Below are 12,304 nucleotides of genomic sequence, written 5' to 3' on the forward strand. Positions count from 1 at the left end.
TTATAAAGTAACCTGTGGTATAAAGTAGGCTTAATATAGTTTTCGAGATATGTTGCAATTTTTATTCCGACAGACCTGCATTAACAAACGCAGTTGTGTATCACTGACAGAAGCAATCCACTGGTTTATAAAAGTTGTGTATTCCCCGGCTATGAGGTGGCAGTGTCATTTCCAAGTGCTAAACCAGCCTCTTCTCCGTAAACAGTGCGAAAGCAGACTCTGCTCTGAGCGCTTCTGCTTGTTAAATTCTCCGTTCTTCACTTAACAACAGGCTTGCTATTAAGTACAGGAAAAACGTGAAACTACGTTGTTTACTTTTGCCATTTTTTCTTTATATCTTGACTATTGACAGTTTTGATGGAATGACTTCAGTTTTCTCCGTGTTGCAGTCACCGGCACTGAACAGTAAGTACCCTCCAGTATCTCAGCAAGTGCATTGCAGCCTTTTAGTGGCATGATTCAGAAAGAACTCTTTGCTATTGTATGCGATTATCTATTTAACGTATAGTTTATTTTTCTAAATATCTAATCACCGAATGTATATTCATATAAGCTCTACTGAAGACCGACTGCTAATATAGTCAGTGAGTTAAATATTATGATAATTTCACCTGTAGCGTTATTATTTTATTCAATCTTTATATGTGAATACGTGAAGGAGAGCATTTACAGTCCGTGCAATCGCCTGTTTCTTTAAAGCGATTCATACATATAAGGTTTGACACCGGAGATGTCCTTTGTGCCTTTGACATTTCTCTTTGAATATATGCATTGTCACACGACATGCCACTAAGAAGGTGGACATGTCCCTATGAAACTTGCCGTTCAACTGGTGCTTGAAACATAATAACAGCATCACTTTCCTTCAGTCCAGATTTTAACCTCATCGCCTTTCACAGGGGTGACGGCGACAGTATCCTTTTCTTCGGATTAATTACCGCTTTATGAATTATATGATGACATACTCAAGTGCTACACCGATTTTCGCCTACTACTGGTTACATAAAAGCATAAGTCTGCTCTTCTCGCCAATAAACACATTATTTTTCTGAAGGAAAAACCTATGAATTACACCTTTAGGTTTTATATGAGCCACAAGGCAACTGTATATAATAATAATAATAATAATAATAATTATTATTATTATTATTATTATTATTATATATTTTTAGTAGTAGTAGTAGTTTACCGTTTGGATTCAGACCGTATAAGCTCTCTGAATCAAGTGCTTGCACATATGGACAGTTCCTTTAACTTTAACAATGAATGACATTTTACTTTCTGTAGTCTATTTCATGTCTATCCATCCACCTTCTTAGCACTTAGATTGGTCAGGAGGATGGAACTCGGTTGTTGGGTCGGGGGGGGGGCGGAAGCACAGAGATTGTGGAACAGAGAGAAAAGTGATTAAAAAATGAGTTCAAGAAAAAGATGAACATGTAGACAAAGCTAGGCTAATAGTTTTCCTCTTTCCCCAGCTGTTTGGTGAATTTGTGTTAACTCCTCCAGTCAGTACATTCATTTATGCAATTTAATAATATGTGCAGTATACCTTGTACACAGTGTGTTTATTATACACTACAATATTTATAGAGTGAAAACTCATATGTGTGGAGGGAAATCAGTGATTTAATCATTCAATATTTCTATACCATTACTAGACTTTGTCAGAAACATAACTCAGAAATATTCCCAGAATCTATGCATTAGTAGTAACAGGTGAAAGGTAAATACTGTATATGCATACCAGTTTACCAAAATACTCATGAAAAACTCCACAGAATATCTAGGTTAAATATTTTAATGTATATGTATATTGGAAAACAATATACAAAGCCATTTTTTCTTGGGTTTCAGTTTGGGTTTGTTTAACTAAAGACAAATAAATTGAGAGTGTCAGTTTATTTTTGATTTATATACCTATATTACTGTCCTTTCCTTAGTTTATATGTGTACTACAATAACATCTCGATTTCTTACAAATGGCATTGGTGCAGATCTGCCTGTAGAGCTTTGATGTTCCCTTTTCTGATTCTATGGTCATTCATGGCCGAGTATTGTTGACTAATGCCTCCTTGTATTCACTAAGGGCTTTTTGTTTGTTGTTATCTAGGGTGCGCAGGCTGCAGAGCCAACAAATGGAAGGCCCTCTGAGAAGTTTGTATGCACCCTGCCGTCTCTTAAAAATGCTCCGTACCTTATGAGTGATCTTCATCACACGCCATGATCCCAAAGGCCGAAACTCGAAATAAAAAGTAGTATTTTTCTTCCTTCTTTGTGAATAACAACATTGGATAAATAACGGGTGGAGGAGATGCCGGGAGAAGTGTGGACCTCATTGATGCTTACATGGATTATGTGCATCCCTTATGCTTGCACGGCCCCCTTCCTCAATCAGTCGAATATTTTACAAGCTGGACTCGTCATGGATCTACAGGGGGCTGGCGGAGGACACAACAGTTTGAGCCGTGCCAAGAGAGGATGGGTTTGGAACCAAATGTTTGTGCTAGAGGAGTTTTCTGGCCCCGATCCAATTCTAGTTGGCAGGGTGAGTACTCTGGTATTCCAGTTGTCGGTGGGGTATTAAGCTTGCTTATCATGTGGAAAGATTAATTCAGCAAATGTTTTTGAGTTTTCAGCAGGAGATTCATGCAGGCAGGATTAGAAACTCTACTGACCTCGCTCTCTATGGGAAAATCGATGTAGACATCCATAATCAGCATTGGTCTGTGACCTTCCAAATTGTTATAGTATAAAACCTGCACCACATACTGCAAACCTATTAGTTTAATACCCAACACTTTTGGATGCTAATTAAATGATCAACCTGGGGGGTAGATACATTTTACTCTCTGCATTTATACGCTGAATGAAGTGGATGTATTTTATAGTCATTTTTTTATTATCGTAATGAAAGAGGGAACAGCAGCTTCTGATTATTTGGCCACATGGAAACTCCACAATACTGTGCATTTTGCTTGAGAACCAAACAAACTTTTTTACGATTATCCTTTGTGAAACACTATGGGGTTAAGAGTATTGTTCAGGGGCCCAACGACGGAATCACTCTGCCAACATTCTTTACTGCAAGAAAATCTGCCTTTGGCTTAAAAACTGGGTTTTCACCAAGCACTCTGAAACTGAAATATAAATAAAATATTTGGTCCTATGTTACCTCCATACCTATGTATTTAACGTATCAAAACAAATTCAAGAAAATGTATTCATATACAATACCCGAAATATCAATGAACACTATAAAAAATCAATTATTCATTCATTTTGAAACTCAGAGGTATTCCATTGACTATTGGTGGAACAAGTGAAATATTCATGGTGGTTTATCTGTCAGACAGTACCTGCTAGATGTGATTCTGCGAAGTAGTTATGACTTTATCCCACTTCAGTATCAATTCACTGTACTTCTTTTACTACTTTATTTACTTTTTTAAACTATATGACTGTCACTCTGTATGTTCTGCTTCAACCCCCTCCTCCCCCGTTATCTGAAGATTAAACCATTAACTGCATAACCTATTGATCCTTTTCAACAGTTCAGAAGAAGCAACACCATGCAATTCAGCTAGCAATGACTAAAAGCAATTTTACTCCTCAATCCTGGTAAACAGGCACCAGACAGATCTGTAGGGGGTGCAGTGGGGGTTAACATAGATGCCTTCCTTATATAGCGAAAATTGGCAGTTACATTCCACCTTGTGAAACTCCCATTCAGAATTAATGTACAACACATGTAACACTAAGCTACACTTCGAAATAATAAAGTTCGAAATAATGAACTTAATTACTGAATCTTAGAGATGGGGAAATGCATCAGATCTTAATAAGATGGCAGCATTAAAATATAAGGTGGACTTATGCCTTATCCACTGCTACAGTACATATTAAGTAGAGCAGTATTGTTTTTATTGATTTTGAATATACTTTTGAATATTGTACCTTCAACCCTGCAGGTAAGATTCATGTTCTATTGAGAAACCCAGTCCCTAATCATGATGTTTGGATCGCCATCACACACAATTAGGGTTAAATAAAATCATCAAATCAAAGTCGAAGGGGAGAGTTTGATTAACATGTTGTGTTTGTGGTTGTGGATTGATTATAGGGAAAAACATGCAAAGATTAGACTCATGGATTTGAGTTCATATTGAAACTATCTCAGACAAAGATTAAATTTGTCATGGTTGCTGGGTGATTATAAGAAAAAATCTGAGGCAAAGATTACATTCATTCTATGTCTTGTTTTATTGATTTGGATTCAGATGTTTAATTATAAATTTACCTTTCGTCTCATCAGTCACCAGGCCTACCTTATTTATGTCATGCCATTGACAGAAACCATTAGCATGTATGGAAAACTGTATGTTGTGTAGGGGGTGGGGCACTGATAGCAACAATGAATGACAGCCATCCCCTTTGGAGCCTCAGATTTGTACTGGGAATATGATCCTGGGGAGGGAGCTTCCTGCTAGGATCGCACACCTGCAAAACAGGCATAGGCAGTGTGGCCCTAAATGAATCTGAGAGCTGAGAATTTTTTTTATTGTTATTTATGTTGAAAAGTAATTAGTATTGGTAAATATCTTTGTTCATTCAGTACTGTAAGTGGCGTAACTTTTTGCCTCTATGAGACTGATATGCTGTTTTACCACCTGTATAATAAGGTTCAAACAACAGTAAGAGAGGAATAAATAGTGTAGTGTACCGTGTATGCATTGGCAATGAATACTCTGAAGTATTTTTCCTAAATTTTGTATATAAGAAAAAAAAAAACTTTGACAACTATCTGTCAGCTGCCATGGTATTGAATTTAGTTCTTCTGTGACTAGAACAGGTCTGAAGTTTTAAGTGCAGAAACATCATGCCCAGAGACTCTGACAGTAACACTTGGAACAGAATTGAAATGAATAGAATCTGAAAACGGTGTTGATGCTCCTGAAGATCCTGATGATCAAGCCATTGTCATGCTGATGAAAATGAGCATTCAGAGGACAAGTCTGCCACATCTCCTAACCAGTACTTGAGAACAATTACATATAATATGCTGTCTAGCAACTGAATTATCATCACCTCTGCAGATTGACAATGCCCATCAAAATGGTTTCAGAATTGACTCATCCATGCCAATTATGCACTCTACTTAGGGTCTGCATATGAGCTGTACATACCATGTTTAATGTACAGATAATACTACAGCTGACAGAATTAAGAAATCGATTTCAGAAAGTAGCAGAATGTAGGGTTGTAAGAGTGCTGGAGTGTATCCCAGTCAGGAAAGGATCAAAAGTAGGGGGACACCCTTCACAAATCCCCCATAAGGTACACTGCGTAAGGAGACCAGGGACACTTGGATGAGGACAACGCATCCTGTAGGTGTGACACACACAAACACTGAGCAATAGTGCTTCTACCATATATAAAGAAAAATGAAAAAAAAAAACACTCAGCAATATAATAGTATACCCTGAACCATTTGTTAATTTACATTTCTTCTGTATTCTCTATGAAGTGTTTTTACTCCAAGCTCTAAATCACTGGCATCAATTAAGTGTTTTTCTTTTTTCTAGCCACTGGTGAAATAGTGTTATAAGATACAACCATTTAGCCAAATACACAAGTAACAAGGGTAATCTGGCTTGTTAAAGAACACAATCAAAAGAATGATATTGAAAGTTCCAGAGGTTAAAATAGTTTTAAAGGTAATAGCAAATGAAAAAATTAGATAATTTTCATGATTTTGAAATGTAATCACTATAGACTTATTTTGTGCTGTGTTTATTATATATCAGACTGCAGCTATTTTGGATGCGATTTGCATGACAAATGTTTATTTCCCAAAGAAGAAACATATGGAAGGTAGGGTGGCGACAGATAAATCAATTTTACTTCTAGTAAGTGTTAAGCGGGCTACTTGTTGGCTCCCAGAAGGCTAGTTGTACGTTGTGATCAATGCGTTGGCAAACACTGCTCTATCCTAACCATAATCCTAATCCCTAGTCGAGCAACTGTATGAGAGCAAGCTATTTACAAGCAGTGCTTTGCCTGATAGCAAAGTGATGATTTGATCTGGGATTTGGTTCAGAGGGTTAGAATACTGTGCTTGTCATCGGAATGTTGTCAGCTCAAATCCAAGAGTGATTTCACCATTGGGCACCTGAGCAAGGTCCTTAATCCTAGGTATCCTGGGACTGTCTGACCCTGCCTTCTCAGTTGTGCATCACTTTGGATTCAACCACTTCCTAAATAAACTAACTGTAACTGATGTCACAACTGTTCTGGGGCAGGGCACGGCAGGGGGAACTGACCCTGCATCCATCCATACAATTTTAATATAATTCAATGAATGGCTGTTCTAAACTTCTCATGGTTTTCAGCATCATAGTGGAAGCATGTTATGGCAGTAAGGGCAGGGTTAAATTGAATTTTTGGCAAATCAGTCCCAGATATGACGTAGACATTAACATGCACAGATGATGATTGTGAATCATCGTTAGTGCTAAAAAAAGAAGGTGGTCAGTGCTGTAAATTAACAAGCAGGATATAAGCTGTTATTAGTTGATATTTTGATGGTTTCAAGTAAGTATACAGCTTTGTAGTAAGTAAGATAAAATGCCCAAAAATAATTGATGAGTGAAATAAATGAAGGAAAACTGATTTCTAAATTGTACCATCCACAAGGTGGGCGGGGTCATATTTCCCCCCTACAACCAGATACACCTGGATACAGAAAAGTACCACATATAACTGTTGTTCATCATTATAGAAATGTGAATAAATGAAGACTATATGTTCTCCTGGACAATGTTTTCAGCCACAGAACACACAGAGTGCGATACCAATGCTACTGGAAGTGTTTTCTATGCAAGGAATTTTTTCCCTGGAGTGATGATTGCACAGATATTCATTCCAGTGGTGCATCCCCTTGCTCAGCATGCAGCAACGGGTCTGCGAATTAAGTATAGTTGCTGTCCGCTGTTCCTTCTGGGAATCTGGCAACGTACAATGCAGGCGCAGCACATCTACGAGTACCTGGTGCAGCAGCTCAGAATAAGAACAGGGGGAGACTGTGCATGAAGCACCGCTTCTCATCAAAAGAAAGTCATCTTTCCTTCATTGATTCCAAAGTCAGACTGGGTCATGCATTAATGTTGTTTCATCGCATGCCTCTGCTCCTTCAATGTAAAATGAGAGAAAATTATTGTTTTGAAGAATATGTTATGAACTTGTTTGAAAGACGCAATCAAATACAGTGTAGAAATTTAGCATACCCGTTACGGATCCAGGTGGGTTTGGAGCATGGGCGTGGCATGGTGCAGGTTGGAAAGAGAATGTGGATGATCCACTAGTGGCTCACTGGAACAGAAGGGGTTTATTTAACAAAACAGAAAACACTACAAACAAAAACAGACCTTAGGTGGTCAGAACTAAAAGGGATAAGCAAACTAACTTCCAAAAGGGGGTAGAGCAACAGCGGGGGTGGGGCAGGCAGGTAACAGAACATTCGAAGTACATACATCTAACAACAAAACTACAACAAACAATGAACAGGAACTTAAATAGGAAAACTGAACTGGATAATGAGACAGCAGGAGTGAGACAGACAATTAACCATTTGGAGATGGTGCAGGACAACAGGCAATCAGGGAAACACACAAGGGCAGGCAACAGGTGGAACTAATTAACTCAGGAAACTGGGTGGGGAAAACTAAGACTGACAGACAGAAGGAAACAGAATCTACATTAGGGGAATAACATAAGCATGGGCACAAATAATTTAACCAAAACCAAATACAAATCACCACACACATGAACTAGGAAAACTTATACAAATGAAACTAAATACAAAAACAGAGGAGATGGGATTCAAACACATGACAGAGAAGTTCACAGATAGCCACACACACGCAGCTCATTGAGCCATGCGGCCAACAAGGAGCAGGGGAAACACTACAGACTAGGACAACGGGGAAAAGAATAGACTGGGACAACAGGAGCTGACCCTGACAGAGACTATAATCCTTTTAAAATTCAAATACACTTTAGTTAGAAACAAAGGCAGTTTCTTTGGATATCCTGAACAATTTGAACACAGAATGCAGAGGTTCACTAAGTTATCGAACACAAAGTAAAAAATTTAATATATACATGCATACAGGTAAATGTGAATACTCATATACAGTAGCTGTATGTCACCTTATTGTATATCGCAACATAGGTTAAAAAAACAAACATCTAGAACCAATTCATTTTACATGTAAACAAAGGATTACAACAATAGGTTCCACATATCCCCAAGACACAATACAAGAAGTGTCAATTTTTCAAAGTCTGAAAATGATAAACAGAAATTGTAAAATTGTATACAAGGTTTTTAGAAAAAGAAAAGTTTCACTATTCTCTGTGGTCTGGTATGACAAATATTATAACACTGATTTGAGCTCTACAACAAAATGCCAAACATTGCATGACTGATCTTTGTAGAAATGCTATTCCTGTAGATTTCCTCGATGTTCTTGGCACTACAGAAATTTACTTAAGACTTCCTCACCAGTCTGGATTGAACTGTTCTGGGTACTACAGTAAAGACAGACATGGTGAAAGAGAGAATAAAATAGTGAGTTTTATGTTGATTAGAATCAAACATTCAGTATGTCTAGTTGCAGATGTTGACTCTAACCTTTAACCTCTAACTTGAACTTGAATATTCAAATGCTTTATCATTATCCATTTGTCTGTATTGTAAATTCTATTTAGGGTTACGGGGGTTCATGAGCGAATCCCGGTGGCTATGGGTACAAAGCAGGGAATAACCCAGGATGGGGCACTTACCCTTTTCAGGGCACACTCACACACCATTCACACACCATTCACACACACATGCACACCTATGAGCAATTTGGTAACTTCAGTTAACCTCAGCATGTTTTTGGACTGTTAGAGGGAAACCAGAGTACCCAGAGGAAACTCTATTATGACACGGGGAAAACATGCAAACACCACACACAGAACCCTGTTGGAAACGTGAACCCTGGGAACACTGGTCCCAGCAGTGTGAGGCCACCATGCTGCTATTATTGTTCTAATAATAATATTACTGCTACTACTTCCACTACAACCCCATTTGCAAAAAAGTTGGGGCGCTGTGTAAAATGTAAATAACAACAGAATGCAGTGATTTACAAATCATATAAACCCGTATTTAATTGAAAATTGAAGAAAGACAACATATCAGATGTTGAAACTGAGACATTTTATTGTTTTATGACAAATATATGCTCAATCTCAATTTGATGCCACCAACGCATTTCAGAGAAATATGGGATAGGGGCAATAAAACACTGGAAAAGTCATGTAATGCTAAAGCAAAAGACCTGGTTGAATATCTGTCAACTATAACCGTGGAAAAAAGTTTAGAGAATAACACAAATATTAATTTTCACAATTTTTTTCTCAGTTTCTATGATGGCAATTTGCATATACTCCACATTGTCATGAAGAGTGATCAGATGAATTGCAATTAATTGCAAAGTCCCTCTTTGCCCTGAAAATGACCTTAATCCCAAAAACAACATTTCCACTGTATTTCAGCTATGCCAGAAAAGCTTTGCATCTGACCTGACCTGCTGACATCATTTCAGTGATTCTCTCGTTAACACACTTGAGAGTGTTGACAAGGACAAGGCTGGAGATCACTCTGTCATGTTGATTGAGTTAGAATTGCAGACTGGATGCTTTAAAAGGAGGGTTGTGCTTGAAATAATTGTTCTTTCTCTGTTAACTATGGTTACCTGCAAGGAAAAGTGCAGCCACCATCGCCTTACACAAAAAGGGCTTCACAGGCAAGGATATTGCTGCTAGTAAGATTGCACCTAAATCAATCATTTTTCGGCTCATCAACAACTTCAATGAGAGAGGTTCAATTGTTGTGAAGAAAGCTTCAGGAAAAGCCCAGCAAGCGCTACAACTGTCTCCTAAAGTTGATTCAGTTGTGGGATCAGGGCACCACCAGTGCAGAGCTTACTCAGGAATGGCAGCAGGCAGGTGTGAGTGCATCTGCGCGCACAGTGAGGCGAAGACTTGTGGAGCATGGCCTGGTGTCAAGAAGAGCAGCAAAGAAGCCACTTCTCTCCAGGAAAAAACTGATATTCTGCAAATGGTACTGGCATTGGACTCTTGAGGACTGGGGTAAAGTCGTTTTCTCTGATAAATCCCCTTGGTTGGGGCCTCCGGAAAATGATTGTCCAGAGAAGAAAAAGTGAGCGCTACAATCTGTCCTGCGTCATGCCAACAGTAAAGCATCCTGAGACAATTCATGTGTGGGTTCGCTTCTTAGCCAATGGAGTGAGCTCACTCACAATTTTGCATAAGAACACAGCTATCAATAAAGAACGGTACCAAAACATCCTCTAAGAGCAACTTCTCCCAAACAACGCCTTTTCCAGCATGATAGAGCACTGTGCCATAAGGCTCGAGGAACATTGACATTTTAGGTCCATGGCCAGGAAACTCCCCAAACCTTAATCCCACTGAGAACTTGTGCTCAATCCTCAAGAGGCAGGTGGACAAATAAAAACCGACAAAGTCTGACAAACTCCCCGCACTGATGATGCAAGAATGGGCTGCCATCAGTTAGGAATTAGTAAGTTGATTGACAGCATGTCAGGGTGAATTGCGGAGGTCTTGAAAAAGAAGGACTAGTGCTGTGTCCCACCCGATGGGGGTATTATGATTTATGGGGTTTATGTTTTGTTATTTAGGTAAGGGATTTATGTTGGTATTTTTGTTTAGTTTCCCTCAGGCAGCGCCATAAAAAGCTATGGGGATGTTGTGCCAGGGTCTGGGTGGTGATCGAGATGCGGGACTTGGTATATTGGAGGTGGAGAAGATGGCAACATCCATTGTTTGGGGGCTCGGACAGGGGACGCAATGTTAATGCAGAGATTCTGTTTTTGAAGATGCTCCTGGAGATGTGGCGCTTGTTTCCCATGCTTACAGGTCAGTAAGACAATTGGGTATAAAAGGAGCCTCCCAAAGTCTGAGTGGAGTAACAATGGGGAAAGGTTCACCACTCTGTGAAAGTCTATGTGGGCAAATAGTGTAAAGATATAAGATTAATGTTCCTGAAACGCCGCTGACTTCTCTGAGCCCGAGCTCATTTAAGATGGACTGAGGCTAAATGGAAAACTGCCTGTGGTCTGACGAATCAAAATTTCAAATTCTTTTTGGAAATCATGGACGCTGCATCCTCTGGACTAACGAGAAGAGGGACCATCAAGATTATCAGCGGACAGTTTGAAAGCCAGCATCCGTGATGGTATGGGGGCGCATTAGTGCTGCCATCCATACAATATCATATTCAGTGAAGGCCTTTTGTTTTTCAGCAAGACGATGCCAAAGTGCATTATGTGCATACTACAACAGCATGGCTCCATAGTAGAAGAGTCCAGGTGCTAGACTGGCCTGCCTGCAATCCAGACCTGTCATCCATTGAAAACCTTTGGTGCGTCATGAGATGAAAAATGCAATAAAGAAGTCCCAAAACTGTTGAAATCCTACACCAGGAAAGAATTGGACAACATTTCACTTTCAAAACACCAGCAAGTGGTCTCCTCAGTTCCCAAACGTTTACAGAGTGCTGTTAAAAGAAGAAGTGATGCAACACAGGGGTAAATATGCCCCTGTCCCAACTTTTTTGAAAAGTGTTGCTGGCATCAAATTCAGACTGAGCGTTTGTCATAAAACAATAAAATTTCTCAGTTTCAATCTCATATGTTGATATGTTGTCTGATATGTTGTCATCTCTATTTTTGCTTTTTCCATGTTAAATATGGGTTTATTTGTTTTGTAAACCATTGCATTCTAATTTTATTTAAATTTTACGCAACATCCCATATTTTTTGGAAATAGGGTTATAGAAGATAAAAATAAATATAGGAAGTGCATATTTACACGAGTATATTGGAATACTTGCACATACACAGAGCATTACTCTCCTGAAATGCAGGTCAAGCAAATTGGTGTAATTTCATCATCTTTTATTCTGTTGTAATATTGTGACTGAGGATAGCTTCTTTTTTATTCTGCAGTCGTATTTATAGGACAGTATTTATACTGATTGATGCCTGACTGATACTGCTGAACATTGCAGAAGATGTTCAGGAAGTGCCTTATATATCTGCAATAAGAGACACAATTACTAACATACAATATAATACCATTACAGAATTTAATTTTGGGGCATCAATAAGAGGTTTAATCTGGTGTGGTCCAGACTGCTAGTCGCCTG

The 12,304-nt window shown here is 38.8% G+C and overlaps 1 protein-coding gene and 1 long non-coding RNA gene across 2 annotated transcripts in view; one reads left to right on the forward strand and one right to left on the reverse strand.

Moving 5' to 3' along the window:
- Positions 1-254: 254 nt before the first annotated feature.
- The window catches only part of LOC125706765 (cadherin-8-like), a 44,567-nt gene continuing 32,517 nt past the window's right edge, over positions 255-12,304 (forward strand). The window contains exons 1-2 of the mRNA XM_048973586.1: positions 255-405; positions 2,114-2,548. Coding sequence (XP_048829543.1) covers positions 2,315-2,548 — 234 coding nt within the window. The 5' untranslated portion in view covers positions 255-405; positions 2,114-2,314. The remainder of the gene's footprint in view (positions 406-2,113; positions 2,549-12,304) is intronic.
- Positions 5,517-7,533, reverse strand: LOC125705828 (uncharacterized). The gene is made up of 3 exons (XR_007381694.1): positions 7,466-7,533; positions 7,287-7,371; positions 5,517-7,190 (listed from the first exon to the last, which is right to left on the reverse strand). It is a non-coding gene; the product is annotated as an uncharacterized LOC125705828 (long non-coding RNA).

The sequence above is a fragment of the Brienomyrus brachyistius genome, chromosome 13 (genome assembly GCF_023856365.1).
Source record: "Brienomyrus brachyistius isolate T26 chromosome 13, BBRACH_0.4, whole genome shotgun sequence".
NCBI lineage: Eukaryota > Metazoa > Chordata > Actinopteri > Osteoglossiformes > Mormyridae > Brienomyrus > Brienomyrus brachyistius.